This window comes from Atractosteus spatula, chromosome 23 (assembly GCF_055471065.1).
Source record: "Atractosteus spatula isolate fAtrSpa1 chromosome 23, fAtrSpa1.hap1, whole genome shotgun sequence".
Lineage (NCBI taxonomy): Eukaryota > Metazoa > Chordata > Actinopteri > Semionotiformes > Lepisosteidae > Atractosteus > Atractosteus spatula.
The window spans coordinates 9,753,205-9,774,702 of record NC_142728.1 but is presented as its reverse complement, the minus strand read 5'-3'; the positions used below and the strand labels follow the sequence as shown (position 1 = coordinate 9,774,702).

Here is a 21,498-nt window from a genome sequence, read left to right as displayed (position 1 = left end):
ATGTGCAAGACTTTAATTAAAATGTCAAATTAGGCTTGTGTTTAATGTACTAAATAGTTAAAACAGATGGTGCTAAAAGAAACAGAATGTCTTGTCACCTCTCAGTGTTCTTAAGTTTTTATTCTCCATCAACAATGATACAAAAATATGAGCATCCTGTGAATTGCTGGTTTATATTGAACATGTTTCATTTGTTTGGTTATTGTACTACCCTTTTATAACATGCATTAAGGTAAAAATGGACAGAGGAAAAGGTGAAGACAAGTGGAAGGCCCTGTGATCTACTGAAGAAGCTTGAACTAGCTTGTACACATAGAAAATGTATTAGCAATTGTGTTTGTTATATACAGTACTTTTCCTAACTAAATTGCTTTAAATCCACTTCTTTTTGACTGTAGTGGAGTTTATGACTAATTATCAGAAAAATAAAGCCACAACAAGAAAAAGGGAATCATATTTTAGGAGTGAGAGGTTCAAAGAAAACATCTGCTTGACACATGTCCTAAATACTGAGCTGTAAAAGTCTTTTGTAAACCACATAAAGCCCACACAGCGACAGGAAGACCTATGCCATAAATTATCCCAGAAAACTGGACAGGGGATAAAGCTGAAACTGGCCTGCCTGTGAATCGGCGGTACCGGATGTTGAAGTAGTTAATGTATTTGTAAGCCATTAACATTGAAAGGAAAAAAAATTGCCCTAGCAAAGCACATTTACTAATGTATTTTTATTATTTGCTCTGCTGTGACATCATTAAAGATCACACGGTTATGTTCAAATGGAAATCAATACAATATTATCACTACACGTGTATTTAGTTAATAAACAAGCCTTTTAATTCATCTGGAATATTGTTTTCCATATATGATTCTACTTTCATTTACCTTAAGATAAACTGGCATCTCACAAGTCCAACTGTACATGCCACAAGGCTCTGTGTGCCCCACCCTTGAGATGAACTATTAACCTGCCACCGCTAAGGCATCTTAGTGTAGTGCTAGAAATTTTGGGGGGCGATAATTAAGGCCAGATCCCCTTTAAATCCACTTTAGCATAACATTTTGACAAGCAAAATGCCCATTTCCTAGTCTTTTAATGAATGTGATGGGATATTGCACTGAGATAAGCTCATAATTACTTGGCTTTCCAGAATGGAGCTATACATGAGAGAAGAATGTATTTCACTCTAGGGGACTTGTTGAACTTTTTTTGTCTGAGAAAACGCAGTTTGACAGCCTGTCATCAATTCCAACTTATCTCCCCTGGAAACAGCCACGTGTATATAGTGTTCAGTGCCAGTTATTCTACTTATTACCTTAGGTCTGTGCAGTAAGACTAAGCTTTTTTTTTCAAAATAAAAATGACTTCAATCATCTATACACTCAGTTTTTTTTTTAAAGCAGTCCTTAGCTGTAATGGAAATATAAACGTGGCAGCATCTGCTCCATACCATTTCTCTTAGCTATAGCACCATGCACAACGTGTACAGTATCTAATACTTTGCCTTAACCTGTTCTTGTAAAAACACCTGAATTTATGCCATTTTAATTATTTTTAGGACTATTTAATGTCAGTTTGTAGGGATTTTCATACTGTAAATCACCCCAATGCTGATTTTCAGTTAATGCATTTAAAATAATAGGAATAGAAATATGTTTTTTCTGTCTCCAGCCCTGTTATTGTTAATCCAAAAAAATGCCAACATTATAAGAACAGTATTTTACACAAAAAAATGGAAAAAGAAGTAGTACATTGAGTCTTAATTTACTGTCTGAAATTGTGTTCTTTGTTATGTTATATTTGCATTATTGTAAAGTATTAACTAACATAAGATTGCTAAAATATGCAAATGTGCATCAAACAGTACAGAGCAGGCACCCTAGTTTCTTTACTATAGTCAATGAAGACAAGGCATAAATAAAGTTTTCTTCTTCAACACAACCTTCTTACTTTTCCATAATTTGATCATTCCTGCAGTTGTAATGTCATCCTCTTTATTAGAGAGCAAGACCCAGACAGGAATTGAGGAGCTTTGTGCTAAAACCCCTCTGCAGTATCTCATTTCTCATTTTGGACTATTTCTCATTTTGTGTCCTTAGGTTATATATTTTTGTTTACAGAACACCCTGTGTAGTTATATATTTTAAGTGGAGGCAGACAAGACCACAGGGAAAGTGGATGGGAGGGGGGTGGTAAGCATTATCCATGAAAATAAGGACCTCAAACTTTTTAAGATTAAATAGTGTACAGTACATAGAACACGTTTAATTATACTGTCTCTGAGAATAAACAAAGTAAAGGTCTTGTTAATTTTATCCCAATGATAATAATTGTACGACAGTGGTAGATTGCTTAAGGATAATATACAGTATGTGCCCTTTATTTCTTTTAAAACTACACAGATGCACGTTTTTAAAAATAGTAGCATTAGAGCATAGATAGCTGATACGCCTACCTCAAAGACTTCTTCATCAAGTATTCTAGTTCCAAATACAACGATGCCTTTGGTGTCAATTATTGGGCTGGAACTTCTCCCAAGATGTTTTGTTGTCTTCTTTTTACAGTCCAAAATCATAGTGATGGTCTGCTTGTGCACACTGATAGCCACACGGTGCCACCTGGAAGAAAGAAAAAAATTTGGGTACAGATTTTAAGAATTGCAAATTTAGCAGATTCAAATGAGGCTTTGAGGGAAGTGGTTAGTTGATTAGACAAAGACAAATCAGAACATGGGCAAACACTTTATTAAATGATGATGAACGTGAAAAAAACATCTACTAGAATGAAATTTTAGAAACGGATGCTCAGATAATGTACTGTACATACTGTATGTGATCTCAGAGATAAATAAATTCAGAGTCTGAAACAAAGGAAATTAAGCCTCTCATCTTTGCCTGTGTGGGCTGAATGAAGGCTGTTCATGTGTTGCACAGAGGTTTTGCATAAAGATGGCGATTGAAACCAGACAGTGAGAGCTTTGTACGGTATGCACAGAAGAAAATGGTGGAACAGAGTGTTCCTTCAGGACACTTCCATTTGATTGACTATCATATTATTATTAAAAATGCTATCCCAAAATCCTAGCCTTAGGGCCAGAGAGATGCAATTGTTATGCATATGAAGTTTTTACAAGATAGGCAGTTAGTAGAATGCTTATGGATTTTTCCTCAATTAAAAGAGGAGAGGAAAAGTTGTCATGTTAGGAACCTGGTACCATTGCTGAAAAATGGTTTTGCGCTTAAGAAAAGCTCAACAAGCGGCAGAAACACAACCCTTTATATCACAGGAAGGGAAATCATTTTTTTGTGACAATAGTGGTTCTCATGATTATGATCCTAAACTAATATCATAGTCTTTTCAAACTGCATGTCTAAAGCAGAAGCATGAGAATACAATGATCTCTGCATTTCTGGTTCTGGTTTTCATTCAGGGTTATCAGCTGACAGCGGATAACATAGAAGGAAAGGAGCAGAGAGAGAACACGAGCAGGTAAAGAGTGAGACTTGCACTGGGAAGCCTGGGTCAGGTTTGTTACACTTACTTGCCATCAGCCAGGTTAATGCCCCTGAAGAGTGGGTAATCTTCTGGTCCTGGTTTGCCTGTGTGGTCTTCATACAGGAACACTGGAGAGCGACCCACCTCCAGACCAATCTGTTGTATACCCTGCTCATTGTAGATGGATATGAGGAAGGACTGGCTGCCTTTTTTTGGCCTCACAGTGGTTAAAATGGAGAAATCTTCAGGGAACTCTGCAGCTAGGGAAATAATTGGTGGAATTATAGTACACCTGGTAATATAGCTTTTGGTTTGAAGAAGAATTTGGGTAAACGACTTCCTAAATACATTTACAACGGCATTTCATACAGGTAAGTGGTTTAAAAAATATTTTCTCACTGCAGCTTTAACCTTAACAGTGCTCTAAACTGTGTGCTAAACCTCAAAGCAAGTGTTTATAAAACTAATCGTGCAAATATGTAATTTTAGGATTTTCATTTGAGAAAAAAACTTGAATTTTGAGATACAAGGATATGGGATTTTTAAAAAGATTTCAACACAGGTAAAAACAAGTATTTATGAAAAGGTCTTGACAACTTTTTTTTTCCTTTTCTGAAAAGCTAGGAAACTTACTGAGCAAAGACATGTAACAAGTATTCACTAGTTTCTCCAGATAGACCCAAAAAGATAGACTGGGATCTTAAATCCCTTTAATAGAATTATATTCTGTCCCTTTTAGACAAAGACTTGTAGAAAACATGCTGTCCCAATTCAATTTGAAATTCTTTCCCAAACCACAGCAGAGTTAATTCATTTCCCAGGTACAGCGCGAAGAAGAAAAGGTTGTAATTCTTTCTTGGAACGTGTACATGTTCCTGCTGCATAACCTTATTACTGTACTTCATTACACTGTCCACATCTGGAACAGAGAGACACAGGTGACTGCAGTGTCATTTGTTGTACATTTTTTAATTTACTGTTACTGTTGTCGTTACAGGGCCTTACACTAGACAATTTTGCATTAACGTCCATTTATTGGATCTGATGTCTCTTTGTACAACATGCATTTATACAGACAGCTGGTTAAGGGTGTGACATTTTGAAACTGAACAAGGCCTCTTGTGTACATGTACTGTATTAATATGTGAATTTCGGGGAAACTGTTACATATCTCTCACAGATCAAACCATGGGAAACTGTTGCTACCATTTCAAAATGAAAAACTTCGTAAAAGAATGTCCCAATTAATTTTTTCATCTTTTCTATAGCATTTGAACCTAAGCACAATCTATTAACAGAGAAAGGAGCTGCCAGATGTCAAGTAGGAGAAATACAGGTATATATGTATGTATGGAGGAGTATTATGGTTTTGGTAGAATAACAACAAATATTACTTTTTAATTATTACATGTTAATGCTAAAATATTACTTTTTAGCCTATGGAAAAAGTAAAGAAATCCACCTACTGTAATCCTGCCAGCCTTAGAAGCAATAGCACAAGTAGAACAGAAGAAAGCTAATAACACCAAAGATCCCCATTGTTCTTTAGACCTTTGACCGTTCACAGAATCCTTTTGTGTCAAATTAACCTCTGACCTATTCCTAATCATTCACAACCCCTTGGCTCCAGAACCCATCAAGGTTCACAGTGAATACTTAAGAATATTCCAACCAGACTGGAAAAAAAGGCACATAAAATAAAGGCTGTTTTGTGAGCCCCTGAGGGGAAAGACTAAGGAATGCTGAGTCGTTTAAAATACTTAAGTGACTACAGACTTCCAGAACATCTTAGCCAACTTTTTGGGGAAGTTAGGATCCAGCAATGGGATCTTATGTCAGAGGTAATCAATTTTATGAACTTGTGCAGCACATTTTACCCAGTATTTAAGGAAACAGAAAGGACAGGGGAAGGAGGGCGGGATCTGGATTATTATACAAAACCTCATGATTCAAATGACTGTCTTTTACAGCTACATTTTACAAGCAAAATGTGAAAAGATTAAGTTAATTTTACTTTGAACAGATGACTTGGAACCAATATCCAGTTTGGATCAACAAGCATGCCAATTATAATGGCATTTGGTCTGGCTTCAAAGCTACTGCAATTGATGTCTGAAATAACAGATGACTTCAAAGGATCATAATTGCATAATCAACAAATTAATCTCAAACCGTATACCTTAAGTAACTTTTTATAACCTTTTCTACAATGAATGGATCTACCTTTCTTGAAGATTTCTTAGAGAGATTTCTGTTTATGAAAAAAACAATGTTTTTCAATTAATTTACAGAGAGAATTAAGCTGTAAATACAGTACTGTATTCCTTTATTTTATATAACCCCACACATTAAATTAAAACAATATTATTTTTTTGAAAATTGATATTAATATTGTAATTATCTGATACTTTGCAGTATCAAGGGAGTTAACCTTTAAGCCAAAAAAATAATGCTAAAAACTGAGCAAATTCCAAATTTAAAGATTTCGACATGTATAGGATGTGTGGATATTTTTATGTTTATTCTTTCTGAGTATCTCACCCATAATCAATTGACTATTTTTAAAATGGGAGAGTTTCCATAGATCCATAGTATCATTGCAAATGGAAATATAGGCTTCACGTGTGAAGGAAGCTGTAAGACCATTCTTAGATCTGTAGTTGATTGAAAACATACTATGCTGCCTACAGTACAGTAAGTTGATGTGTTGTTCAGCAGACAGTAGTATGTACTGTAAGAATTCAAACAGATTAAACAATGTAAAACCAATGATTCACCCTGCATGTTCTGAATATCTGGAGCCAAATACTGTGTCACACAAATGTTTCCAAAGGCTCGTCTGTCCCAGAACAACAAATTCCGTCAACACATCAATTATTACATATTTAACTACCCTCTCAACAAACACCTTTCAGCAACATTGCAAACGGAGCCCATTTAACTGGAACTTTATGTTTCAAGTGACTGTGTGACCAGACTATGCATAAAAACCAAAACCTATTCAGCTAAGTCAATATCTGTTTATAAGCAAATGTGTATAGATCCATCCATCTGTTATCATAAAGCTGCTTATTCCTGATAAGGTCTGGGAAATATATCCCAGAAAAACAGGGAAAGCAAGTGGGACTGCACCCTAGACAGGAGGTCAGTCATAACAGGGCACACACACATGCACACAGGGACAGTTTAGAGACACAGATGAACCTGAAGCATGCAGTGAATAACCAGGCGAGCACAGGAGAATCTGCTACCTCTGGTGCTCTGGCCATGAATCAAACCCAGGACCCAAGAGTTGTGAGGCAGCAGCACTTATTGCTACACCTCAAGTCCTGTGTATTAACCTTGCAGCAAATGTTTAAATAATTTATCCAGCTTTAAAAGCTGGCATTTTGAAAAAGAAAGGGTATATGGCCATTTTCCTGAAAAATGAACACAATTATCATTCAGCTCTTTCAATCACTTTGGAATCAATGTTGTCAGTCCTTTTCTGCAAAGATATTAAAATGATTAAATAATTGTATCCTGTAGGTATTTGGCAGCATAAAGTCACTTGAGAAAATTGGTATGTGCTTCACGTTTAAGTGAAGCAAGTCTGATTTTGTTTTTGTTTTCAGTTAGGTAACATGTAAAATATTATCCAAAAAGAACTTTTTAATTAGCTTTTAGTTCACTAAGATATATTTTACAATATCTCAAATTTACTTAAAGAAATTCATGGTAACATTTAAGACAACTTAAGCGTTAACTTAAAACTTAAGTTGTTTAAATAATAATGTAGAACATATTATTTTATTATTATTTATTTAATTTCTTTATCCAAAGCAACTATCTGGGTTTATTGCTAAATATTTGTACAATATTTATAACAGTCTAAGGTTTTCTGACTAACCTAGATTTTCCCAGCAGTAATGATACAATACACCAGTTGTTTGGGTTTTGAGATTCAGGTTCTGCTTCTTGTGCATCATGCATCAAAAATGATAAGTACATCCATGCCTTGGACCACTATGTGTAGACTAATATAGTTGTATTGTGGGCTTTAGCAGAGGCAGGATCCCAAGGTATTTTCTACCTCAGCTAAAGTCAAATATTTGACAGATACCCAATCATTAGCGAGCAACTGCCAAACATATACATTTCACTGGTTATAAGCATAAGAATAGTTGATGTTAATAGGGATAAGAATATATACTCAAAGTATTTAAGTTTGATTGATATTTAAAACTATTTATAATAGAGACAACATACAGTATTTGATTTTGATGACAAATCCATTCTCAAGACCTGAAGTTCTGGCACTTTCAGGTTTCAAATTCAGCTAAATACTCAAAGTATTTAAGTTTGATTGATATTTAAAACTATTTATAATAGAGACAACATACAGTATTTGATTTTGATGACAAATCCATTCTCAAGACCTGAAGTTCTGGCACTTGCAGGTTTCAAATTCTGAAAGTATACAGGTGGCTTACAGGTACAACTTTACCTTTACAACTTTAAACAACAGCACTGTGGGAACTTTGTTTTGCTCAGTACAGAGAAAGTGATACAGAACAGTCCAAACATGAAAGCTCCTTATGTCACTTATGAGCTATCATGACTCTAAAAAGAAATTGGACAAAGTGGACTGATACTCCACTAGAAGAACAGATATACTGTAGATAGACACAATACATCACAAAGAGCAAGTAAGAAAAGTTCACAAAGCTTTGATTCTGACGTTTACCTTGGCAAGCAAGAACTAGGTGTGATGAAACCACACACATCAAATAGAGAGAATTATGCTGAGTGACTTTATCGAATATCTGACTATGACAAAATTCACTTGTCATCAGCCACAGTATCCCTAGGCACTCCTAAGAAGATTCAAAACAATTTGATGTGAATTGCACTGTATCTACAGTGACTTACTGTAGGTTGTGTAAGATGTTATAAAAGCAGATAAAGAATCCAGGCTCATAGCTGTAATGGCTGATGAAATAGTTGATGTTGGAAACACTCTTCAGTAAGCTTGTGATTTCGGGTAATTTCTGAAAGTAGTCCACATAAATGGTTCCTGAATTTTGTGAATGTGATGGAAAAAAAACCCTGAATTAGTGCTTAGTTTACTGGAGTGTCTTGACTACTCAAGCAACTGTGTATTTCTACCCCAGAAATTAAATGGGAACTGCAGTCCCAATTTCTCATACTGGTTATTAAATCTCGGGAATAATCAATTTCATTGATGGTATAAACATTTTTTACAAAGTTCAAATTAAGCATAAAACTGTGAACTTTCTGAAAGTACCGTAAGTCGCCATTTTGCTGCATACCTGTGGTCTCACCACGGGTGAGAGAGTTCCCATGTGAAGCAGCCCTTCCTGCTGAATAGTCATTGTAATGTGCTGTACGAATTAATAAGTACAGGTTGTGCTGCAGACATTTCACTGCAGACATTTTCCAGTAAATCTGCATGCAGAGTTACAAGTAATTAGTATTTCTCAGCAAGACTGTCAAAAGCAGTATTGGATTAAAAGAGATGTATTCACAAACCTGCTTGTTTACAGTGTAATAGGGCCACTTCATGTCACCAGAAGTTTTCACAGAGAATGGCGCTGCTCATACCTGGAAATGTAGTCTATTTTTTTAGGTAAATTGGAGGTGTACGTTTTACTTTTATTGTGGTTTGAAATGCACTCATCAATGCTGATTCTTTCTAACCACAAAATATAAAAAATAGCATTGCAGATCCCCTTTAAGTTACTGTAAAGTATCTGAATTAAATAGTATGCAGGCTTGTGTGAAATTAAAAATTATTTTCAAGATCCGGAAAGCATATACTGTACAATTGCTGCAAGAATTTCAAAAACAACTGCCACTGCCAGCATGTGGATTCCAGTGTATGGCATCCAAACACTGGAATTCCTTGGCGGGACAGCACAGTATTCAAGAGAAGCCAAGAGCTGAAACAATTCTCATTGCATATTCAGGAGAATCCTGAAACAATTGACAGTGATGCTATACATTGTGTTAGTGTATTTATTTCAGATCTAATTTTCTATTTGAGGCATAGTAGTGGTAAAGTAGAAATGTAGTTTTATAACATTCTCCAATGTAATCTTCAAAATAATTTTAAAAATATGTTTAATCACAAACTGTGTATACTGTGCACTGTGGACCAGTAATCTGGTGAGAAAAAAAATAAATTTCCTTAAATCACACAGTTAAATGAATATTACACTATGTAAAAATCAAAGAAAAGCAAACAATTTACAGTACATTACTTACATTATAAAACTTACCAAAAAGTAACCTGTTTTTTCACATACTGTACGCTACTACTGACTATATAGACTGTAGATGCTTTTTAACATTTATAGAGCCTGGATGGATGATAAATGGATAAATGTCTATTATACCTTCATTAACACCGTACTCAAAACTGTGACTAAGCCTATAGTTAAACCATGAGGCTAATTAGGAGAGAGATTATTCCAGTTTGCTTCACAAGATGTAGGCTGATTCGATTTGTCTCTTGATTCTTCCTCTCCCACACTGTAGTGACCTTTTATTTCTGTTCATAGGGGGACTCTTGGCAGCCATATTGGAGTCTTTAAACAGAAGCAATAAAGCACAGAAGACACCGGAAGGGGATTAATGGGAAGCGCAAAAATTCCAAATAGCTCACATGCTTGAGAAAAACCAAATAAAAGGACAGCTTTTTTTTAATGGCAGACACTGTTCCTGTCAGGTCTCATCCATGATTCTAAAGGTAAAAAAAACATTATTGTCCATTACTTTCTTCTACTGGCAGTGATCCTCCTGTGCAAATTAACTGACCACAAGTTACAAAAATGTTTTACAAAATAAAGTTCATATCAGCAAAGTGCTGTCAAAGGTTAGGTTATGCCAGGCAATTTTGAGCAGTTTATTAACTTTAATGTAATGGCAATTATAGATTACTAGCTCTGATTTAAAGGTTCCAATGACTGCAATTACCCAATGCATTTATTTGCTTGTGTGCTGAGTGCTATGATCAGAGAAGCTATCCTAAAGGGCATATGAAAAAGATGGCATTTGCAAGTCATTTCTCATCCCAAGTCATGAAAGCATCATTTTAACCACACATATAAATGTGTGTTTAAATAAAAATAATTTTTGGATAAATGTTACTGCAAAACAACAAAATCAATAAGGGTTGTTTTGGATACAAAATTCACATGCATTTGGGTCATAATTCACAATGATTCACAAAAGTCATTGAGAGATCATTACTACTAAGGCAAACTGGATTAAATCTTTGATATGCGTCATAAAACTCTCAGCAACTACAGAGGAAAGCTGGATTCTCAGCCAGAAAAAAAGGAAAATATCAAGTGAGATTTGTTTAACTATAATGTCAAGAGAATATATGAGGTCTTTGAACCTAAAAAAACATTTGATTAAATCAGGTTTCACTGCTTCTCATTATGTTAAAGGCAAATGTCCTTAAAAGCATTGCAAACTTTAGTGTTGCTGAAGCAAACATCTGTATTGATAAAATTATTTAGCCTCCTAATATATTGTCCATTATGTTTTATTTAAGGGGGTACAAATCATACTTTATACACACATAAACATAGCTAACAGTGAAGTAGTCATTAATAAAGTATAAATGGCAAATATATTAACAGTTATTCAATTAATCATTAGCTAGGGTTAGTTGCTACCTAATTCTTGACATTGCACTAATAATCTGTTTATGATTTAAAGTGTTTTGTGCAGGAATTCGCAAAAGTTTGTCTTTTTTGCTATTTTTATAGTAAAACCACAAATTAAATGATGCACATGGTACTAAGATGGGTTTTGAAACTGTATTTATATAAATTTTGGAGTTTGGAACTGTATTTCAGATTAGGTGTAGAATGAATATGAATGTCTTTTAAATATATAATCTCATGCATTTCAAACTAAATGCTTGTGTAATGTTCATCTTTGCAGCACTACGAAGTATTTCTTAGAATTATTTAGAATTACTTTTACCATCCAAGATTCACATGAGAAATGTATTCATGACACATTTGCATTTATATTATTCTCATGGATAATAAGAGCTACAGATGTCAACTATGGGAAATCTGCTGATATTGTGTGAGCTAAAAACTATAGAACTTAAGCTACAGCACAATGTGTGGCTTTCTTCAACATGGTAAGGCAACCAAATACAGCAAAGTACCACTATCATAAAGGAACTGTGAATGTTAAACAAAGAGTAGAAATGCATTTAAGGAACTGCCTCAATTAGCATTTTAAAGCTTAGCAGACAAAAGCAAGACATACCTGTAATTACAGTCATGAGACAGTAAATTTCACCAAAGCAGGCTTTATAAGCCCTGAAATGTGTAACATTTTTTTAGTAAATGTGACAACATCTAGATAAATAAGAAAACACGGCTTAGTGATTTGGTACATTCCTCACATTCAAATAAAGCCTTATTAATTTAGACAGACCTACCTATGAATGGGCTAAAGCAAAATTCCACAAACTGCCTTGTCTGTTCTATTCTCAATCAAAAGCTACAAAAGCAGGGGGTCAGTTATTCATAACCACTTGCTTTTCAATGAGAGCTGTTTAAGAACATGAAAGTCAAAAGAAATTTCAGTCTTCAAACCATGTTTTAGATTTTGAGAGATAATATCACCTGTGGTAATATCACAATGTAGAGGCAAAAGTACCACATCATCTTATAATTTTGTCAGAAAGATTCCATATTCTGTACAGTACTTGAACATTTAATACTTTTTGCATGAATCATGAAAACATGTATTTTGAGACATCATAAGAGCTGTTGTGTTAAATAACATAAAATATTTCAAAAGAACATCTGCCAGTTTTTATGTACTTAACACAAATTACACATATTCATTTTCCTTGGTCAATATATTTTACCTACATTTGAATCTCAAAGAGAGAAGAAAATGCAAATGAAGAAGAAGAAGCCAGAACTAAAATACAAAATTATTTTTTAAAACTACCTCACATCAGAATATAGTAAAATGATATAACAAATTAATTGTATATTCTATTGTTGGAAACAATTACAGTATATTCCATCTTGAAATGAATTCAGCTTAAACTTTATTAAGCAAATATCATTACTATCTTTCATTCTGTACATACTGTACCGTGTCTCTGAATGTTTTGAAATGGAAGATTTTTTAGGTATTAACTGTTGATAAGTAATAACTGCATTATGCTCTCTTGTTCATGTGTTTGGTTGATATACTTTTCTGAAATGCTTTGAGGAAAAAACAGCCATTTTTAACCCCTTCACTGATGCTTGAGATCAAATGAGATAAAAAGAGATCAAAATGACAACCATTAAAAAACAAATGTTTGGACTTGAGGGAGAATTTATAAAATCTCTTCAGCACACAGAGCTTTTCCAAAAGTTTGTCTCTGACACTACTACTAAAAAACATTTTTTTTCTCTCTGGTACAATAACAATGGTTAAGTGTGCTAATCTCTCATTGTTATTATTCACCATATTTTTTTCTTAATTTGGTTTGTTTGTTTTCCGAAAAAAGCAATGGAAGCACCATTTTGTTTTTAGAGACCAGCAGATCCCATAACTTGGTTTTCTTCCATTCAAAATCTTCTTCTGAGACCCACTATTGGTGTTGTTCTTCTCATCAAATCTATATTAATGACCTTTGGGCCGAGGAGTAACCAATATTGAACACTGCTTTGCCTAAGCTTGAATTACCAAGGGTTTACTGAGCCAGTGGGCTCTGGTTTCACACTATTCCTCATTAATCCTGAGCATTACAGAAATGTTTTCTGCTTACCACTATTTCTTTTTTTTTTCTAACGGGGGTCAACAGAAAACACAAGGTATTCTGTTTGAAAAAAAGAATTTTAGAACAAATTATTGCTCTGGGTCCAGTCTAATGTTTTAATTTTAGAATATAGAATTTCTCTGGTATAAGGATCCTTCTGCTACTCAGTTTAGATTTTAGATGTTCTTGCAAGTAAACAAATCAATGCCCTTTCTAGTAAGTTTTTACAATAAAGACTGAGATTTATAAAAAAGGGTATATCAGTTACTGTACATGGAAAGATCAGAAGACGAAGTGTAGACTGGAAGCAAGACAAATAGAGTTAGGTGAATGTGGAATGCCTGCAGTTTTTGTCCTAACAAATTTATTGTTTTAAAAATTAAAGAAATGTGGGTTGTTTAAATTTTAGGATGGGCGAAGACAGGAGGGTGTCACAAGAGCCGGTTCTGACTCCCATGGAGTGAATTATTAAAGACCCTATGAATTCCAGACCCAGAAGGTCAGGACGCCGGGGAATAAGGCCTGCCTTTGGGCTACCCGCGAGCCCGAGGAATAGGCAAGCCTTGTGGCGTCCATCTTCCAATACTGAGCCCAGAACTGCAGAGACGCTAGGCTTTTAACCAAATACCAGACAAGACGCACCAGGAAATAATCAGAAACTAATCATAACAGAAAGGGTTATGAGCGCCCTCTAGAGGAGGGATGTGGAACGTAACAGAGGGGCAGAATTACATTTTTTCAAGCACTCAGATTTAAAAAAGCCATTTGCTTTTATTTTCTATTCCTGCACAGAGACTCTTCCTCATCTTTTACTATCCATCAGAGCAGTGTTCTGCTACCATGAATTTCAGTAGAAAAGGACCACCCAGTTGCTGCAGCCTTTTTCAAACCCCAGGAAAACCCAGCTAATATTTGAAAAACGTTTCTGTATGTTGAACTTAGTGCCTCAGCTTTTCCTTTTCCATATGTTTTTACAACCTTGGCATCACCAGCATTTGGCAGTGACACCTTCTGGCCTGCACACAACAGTATTGAGCCAAAGCAAAACCATGAAAGCCTGCATCATATACTTAATCCCTCTGCAAGATATTTACACATGCAAAGCCACATGCAAAGAGGTTGATATCTGCTGACCATGCAAAGATTAGGAGGAGGGTGGGGGTGTTGAAGAGCAAGAGAATGCATTCTTAACAAGTACACTGTTATCTCTTTGGGTCTCTTTAAGTTGATAAAGAAACAGCTCAGCAAATTTGTGGTGGCTTGTGGATTTGACACAGGACAGAAACCAACAACAGTTTAAAAATAAGACTTTTTGGCTAAATTTATATGAATACTGTATGTACATAACACTTGTGGGAAAGTGTATTGCCATGATGACAAGCTTGCTTTGGAGCTGCATTCTCTAATTAAACACTGTAGACTCTTTTATTTTGTGGAGATTATAAGGAAAAGAGTTTTATCGTGAAGTAAGTTTTTTATGTTCTGTCTTCTTTGGTTCTTACTTATTACAGAGCATGATTGATATGAAAGCCAGCTACACTGTGCATTAAGGAAATAACACTCACCTTTCGAAATTATTCTTTACAGGTGTGCTATCACATTATGACTTTGCTTTAACCCCACTTCACCATTCTTAAACAAGTTCATTATTTTCCCAATTACTCTTCCCTAATTGCATTTTGTCTCACTGGCTTGCAGTGTATAATCATAATATTTGACAACAGGCAATTTAAACTGCCATTTTCCTTTCACAGATTTCATGTAACACCTGCAAAGTTCCTGTGAATATCTTTTCTACAGTAGCTGTTTCCATGATGGAAAGGAGTTTTCTTTGGATGAAGCTGGACCAAATAGCTGAAATGAAGTTTTACACAGTAAGCCAGATATGTTGTAATGATCTAAATCTCTCAGTTGAATACTGAGTACAGCCTTTCGGCTGCAATATAAAATTTATTTTATGTGAATTACGTGTAACATTAATCATGTATAAAATATAAAAAATATTGCCATATTATACAGTGTAAAACTGTAATGTGATTGAGTGTTGATGTGTTCTCCTTAATCTACACAAATGACATTAATAAATATTTTTAAAACGTATTCTTTGTTTTATTTCTAAATAGGCTTAGATATAAATCATAACATATAATAAGTTACAATTAATGTGATTCCATATAAATACTTAAAAATTATTCCATTTAGTCTACAATTTGTGCTCAGCAAAATCAAGCTTATCCATTTCAGAGGTTACAATGTTTTTTTCCTTAACATTGTCACACAACATAGATAATTTATAGGTATCTGTAAGAGAAAAATGGCTTTTGCGGCAAGTAAATACATTTCCATACTGTCTGAAATTTCTAAAAGTTAAAGAGTAATAGCAAACCACAGCTATTGCATTCCTATAATTTCTCAGCATTTTACATGACTCAACTTTTCCAAATAACATCAAAATAGTCAAATGTCTTTCAACCTTTAGTTTATAAGTAGTTGCCTCAGCAATTTAAAAGGTTATGAAACATATTGATATGGAACCATTACAAATAAATCCAAATGGATTTTCTTCGAACTGTACTAGTAAAAAATATTAATGAAAAAAAAACTATAGAGCTGAGAGCAGTAACCTAAAAGGTTTTAATAAACAGTTTTCATGAACTAAGTACAAAGCTCTCCATTTTAGGATATACTGAGTTGGGCTACCAGGGAAATGGCCCTTTCCTTCATCAGCAGTAGGAAGAAAACGACTGTCACAAAATAATAAGGAACAGGAACCTGGACTGAAAAGTACAGAGTAACAAAAAAAAGAATATAATAATAAGCTACAATAAATGATCTCACTGCCTTCTGGAAAAGATTAATTTTTCTCTAAAGAAATATCTCAGGCCAAATGCTGCATACTGCAAAAGTCCCACTATGGTTCTATGACATAAACTATTGGCAAAGCTAATGTGCTTGGTAGGCATAGTGTTAATCAAATCATGCAAAAGGCAACAATCAGCTTGCGTGTTTCTTCTTAAGATGCTATGCTAAAATAACTCAGTTTATGGAGCCATTTACAAGTCACAAAACAATTTTTTATTGCTTTCAATCCATTAATCTCAAAACCAAACAAGTGATCCAGGTTAAATGCAGAGCAAATCAAAAGAATGTGCCCAATCAATTTGTATAACTCTCTCTGCTCCTTTGGCCCTTTAGCTATTCCTTCAATGTCTGGTATGATTTGTGTTCCTGCAAAGAAACATGTTCATGCTAGGAATGAGTACTTGAAGCAGAAAAACTAAAGTTAGAGTCATAAAGGGATATCTACAGTTCACATGTGCAGTTTATCCCTGTCCAAAACTGGACAAGGTTCTCCCAGCTATCCTGACACCTCATAGGACACGGGCAGGAGAGCAAATCTGTCATATATCCCAGTGAGTTTACAACAGCTTTCAAGCTCCAGAGAGTTAATGTATATCACTGTAACAAACATAGACGGAATGAGTTACTGTACTTATATTTTGTGTCACAGGGATAAAAGAGCAACTTATATTAACATTTGCAAATTATCACCCTTAACCATACACACTGGAAAAGTTACCTCTTTCTAGAGTGGCATACCAACTCCAAGTTGCTAGAGTAGGTTTGGATATAATACAGTTTTGTGCTCTTTTTCCAACATCTATACTTTGCTCGCCAAACCACAAATATATTTAATGGAAAATTCTGAATTATGTGTACAGTATTTATACTGTAGTTTTTAGCACATATGCAGGGTTTTACATTTGTCTCTTGTTTTATCCAAAGAGATACTGTACCTGTATACCTTTTGTTTTAAGGATCTTCCTGCCTTGTTTAAATAATTACCTTAATTATTTAACTGATTACCAGGATAAATGTGTGAATTGAGGTACAAATGAAAACAAATTGAGCAGAATTATATAATAATTCTAAAAGCAAAGCAATTTGAGAGGTCTGCTATGCAGTGAAAATGTCTTTGAAGTGCTCTTATAGGAGTGTGGCAAGCACTGAAATGCATAATGGGAAGGCTTCCGAAAGGGAAACCAAACCGTGGCCTTGTCCTAGAATGAACCTTACTGGCCAGTTCTGAACAAAGACAGGAGCCAAGTTTGGGTTGCTGCATTTTACACTTCAGCTGCCACTGGTTGAAAAAAGCTCAGCAGAAACTTTTTTAAAGAAAAAACAATAATAGCCAATTAGTTCTCAATAGCAAAAAAAGGAGGTGCTCCTTAACCACAACCCCTTGCTATGACCACACCCCTAGCAGTCCCACAGCTTAACTGTAATAAATAAAAAGAGTAAGTACTTCTTTAAATCAACATCATTCTTGAAGAAAGTTTTACTATTTATATTTTAAAACTGTTTACCTTTGCACTTTCTAGAGCACCAATTAATCTTAGACACTAAGATTACAGTGTATACAATAATACACACATAATACATGTGTTAGTTAATATACATCCTCTTCCTGATAAGGAATACATGTGCAAAACAAACTGTCTGTTCTGAATAAACAGGTCTCTTCTGTTTACAGGAAACTATCAACAAAAAATGGCAATTTACTTGAAGCAGCTGTATTAAAAAAGGGCCGTGCAGTCTTTTAAGTTACATTTAAAATGTGTGAGGCTTGCAAAAAAAAGTCTGAATATTTTAATCAAAACAGATCAATCAAAAAAGATTGTTAAAATCTTAAATATGAAATAGTACATGAGAAACACATCTAAGCAAAAACTCCTTTACACAAGAGAAGTGAATAATTGTTCGCAGATGGACACTTTACTTTGCTCAATTTAACAAAAAATGTACAGTAACAGAGTCTTACATGGAAATTGTGGTTCTCTCACATGTCGTGCACTGAGCACTTAAATAGAGATGACAGGGTATGTAAACGAAGCAAACGAAGCATCTGCATTTCAGCATTATTAACATATATAACATATTAATACATATTAATGAACTCCTATTATCCATATCATCATAAAGTTTAAAGAAAAGGATACATTCCCAGGATTCTAAATGGCAATCACTGAGTTTCATTACATTGAACCTGTATTATTAAAGTAATGTGATTTTTTAATATTGTTGGGTTATTACATCCTTACTGATTAAGCTTACTGTAGATCTAATAAATCTTACATTAGATAAAGATCAACAGATCTGACTTTAAAACTGATTTTTTTATTTTCACAGCAGGGTATTTGCAATAAAATGACGTGCTCTAATGTAACTATATATAAATGTAGTTTTTAATATTTTACTACGGGGGTTGACTGCAATATTTGAACAGGAAATGCAGGAAGTCCAGCTTTTTGTTTCCAAGGAAGTGTTTTGATATCATTATGAAAAAGACTTGATTTAAACAAACTCCCTTTAGCTGTAAGTGTAGAAAACAGTACAAGGTATGCATAGACACAGTTAAGAAAGCATATGCACTGAACACAGGATTATCCTGCAGATGCATTCATAATTACAATGTTAGATGATTAATAAATTACAGGAAGCATGTACTGAGTGATCCTAGAGGAGAAAGAAAAAAGCTGTGAGCACTGAAACCCTTTTGCTGTGAACATAAAGCAGCCAACGTCAGATGAGAGATGGGGAGGATCCTGGACTTTGTGCTGCTTCTATTCCTAATAACTCTTCAGTCTTAATTTAGAATAAATATGTTTGCTTTAAATTCAAAAGGGGTGAATCAGTCAGCCACAAACATTTTTGAATAATAATTCTTTTTAATGAACATGAACATGGCTGTTGTTTAATGCATATGTGCTAAGAAGAGGACCGACATATCAAAATATCATATCAAAAAGAAGTGACATACTGGTTAGGAGGTATCTTTTTAAAACAGGAACTGAGTTTTTGGGTATTGATGTGGTTGAGAAATGCTATTGCAAATTAGGCACCAACATATTGTTCAGTTGTTGAGACAAATTCAAATAATGAGGAAATGAGACAAATAATATAGAGGAATAATGTGCTTAATGCATTGGCTTTAACTTGCCTGGCTGAGGAAATGTCAGTGCTGGTTGAAAATAAGCACTATCACAGTCTTCTTCACTTATGAGGGATGAGCCAGGGAGAAAATGCAGCAACAGTGATGTTGGAGTAGAGAGAGGGGGCTAGAAAAGGTGTGCAGTACCAACAGCAGCCAGGTAGCTTAATTTGTAGGGAGGTACTGTAGAAATGCAAGTTAAGAATTTGAACTCCACCTGAACTCCTGTTCAATAACAACATTATATTTAAGTGGGTAGCTGCATCAGCATGTGTAGGCTGCAAAAGAACAAGTAAAGATATATTCTATGTTGAAAAGAGAAGAAACATCTTTTAAGCTGTGGAGCCTTCTTCGGGAGTGTTGTTTGACACCAGATAAAGGCTCCACAGCCGAAATATTGTGTTTCTTTTCTTCTCTTTTCAGCATGAAATACTGTATTATATTTATGTTGTTGTTAGGCAACATGGTGTTTAGCACTGCTGTCTCACAGTTCCAGAGTTCTGAGTTTTATTACAAACAGGGTTACCTTCTGTGTGGGGTTTGCATAGTCCAACTATATTTACTATTCAAAAGATAGGATTTCTCGATTAATCTGTGTCTGTAAACCATCCCTGTGTGTAAGTGCACATGTCCTTTCAATGGACAGGCATACTGTGTAGCGGGTAATCAAAACGTGTACTCAATCTTGCACTGAAAGTACTGAGTGAAAGATTTGAATACACCCTGATTCCATGTCTTTCGGATGGGTTTCATGCCACCACAAACTTTACCAGGAATAAGTGACTTTCTGATATGACACTGTTATTATCGTTGTTGTTTTTATTAGAATCCCAAAACAAGCACCCACCTGTTTTCTCTGCCATGTCTTAACTTTTAATGTAAGCTACCAGACTACCTTTCTTACGTCAAGACTTTCTGCCAAGCTGCCAAATTATGATAAACTGTTGTGATTTAGTGGATGCAATTATGTCAGTCAATGACAGTTGTAAGACCATTTGATGAATAAGCCAGAATTCAGCCCAGAATTCATTACACAGAGCTGAAAGACATGAAAGTCTGGATGGTTTCAATCTTTCATCCCAGTAGACACAGAAGACACTGGTTTTAAATGCAGGACTTTATTACAATATATTTGAAGCTCACAGGTTTTAGCCCCACATCAGAATTTAACACTAGTTTTGTGTTTTGAAGCTCTTTAGACAATGATGACCTTTGCTTATAACGTACAGCTCAAGCAATTCTTCAGATTGAAAAATAACTTTTTAATATTTTATAATAATGTTGACTCATTCTTTCTAATATACAGATTTCTGTAGATGTGAATGCACAGATTTTGTTAACCTAAAAGATGTATTTCAAAAATGAAATTGTATTGCATATATTTAAAAGTATGGAGGAATCTTTTACATGAAGATTGACACATTAATACAGTATATTTTCAGTAATATATTTATAATATACCACATGTTCTGATGTCTAAATGAGGAGGTAACCTAATCCACCTTCCTTTTATAAAGACATTAATAAATTAGGAAATAGTACTGTATGTGTTTTGCCCAGTATAGTGTATCAGGTGTTATGCATAATAATTACAGTTGGTATAGAAAGTCACCACCCCTTTCAAAATGTGTGAAAGCCTTACAACCTTTTGTTGTATGACACTCTGAAAATAAAAACAAATTAAATTCAGCTTGTTCCATTCATATTTACAGACAGTAACTCACATTAGCCAAGTGAAAATAAAATTCTAAAACATTCTGAAAATTAATTAATATCACAACAGTAAAATACCTTATTTGGATAAGTGAACACCCTCCTTACAACTGCATTTGTAAACTTATTCAGGTATAAGCAGTCACCTTACACATCACACAACAAACTAATTGGCTCCAACCTGTGAACAATTAGGGTGATTTTGATTAGTTCAGAATAAAAGCAGCTGTTTCTAGAGGATTCCAGTGCTTGGAAGTGCATTTAAAAGCAAAGAATACACCATGGGCAGAAAGGTGTTTTCAAAAGAACCTTAAGATGAATTTGTGGAAAGGCACAAGTCAGGAGATGGGTATAAAATGATTTCAAAGGCTTTAAGTATCCCATGAAGCACAGTCAAGACCATTATTAAAAATTTGAAGGCGTATGGCACTATCCAGACCTTGTCTAGATCAGGTCGTCCCTCCCAACTGGATGACCGAGCAAGAAGGAGACTGATCA

At 34.7% G+C, this 21,498-nt stretch overlaps 1 protein-coding gene across 3 annotated transcripts in view; it reads right to left on the bottom strand.

Moving 5' to 3' along the window:
* col5a1 (collagen type V alpha 1 chain) overlaps nucleotides 1–21,498 on the bottom strand; it is a 164,434-nt gene that overhangs the window by 107,728 nt on the left and 35,208 nt on the right. For all 3 annotated transcript variants that reach the window (XM_088940533.1, XM_088940535.1, XM_088940534.1), the window contains exons 3-4: nucleotides 3,543–3,756; nucleotides 2,457–2,619 (exon numbers count right to left, since the gene is read on the bottom strand). In XM_088940533.1, the coding sequence (XP_088796659.1) occupies nucleotides 2,457–2,619; nucleotides 3,543–3,756 (377 nt within the window). The remainder of the gene's footprint in view (nucleotides 1–2,456; nucleotides 2,620–3,542; nucleotides 3,757–21,498) is intronic.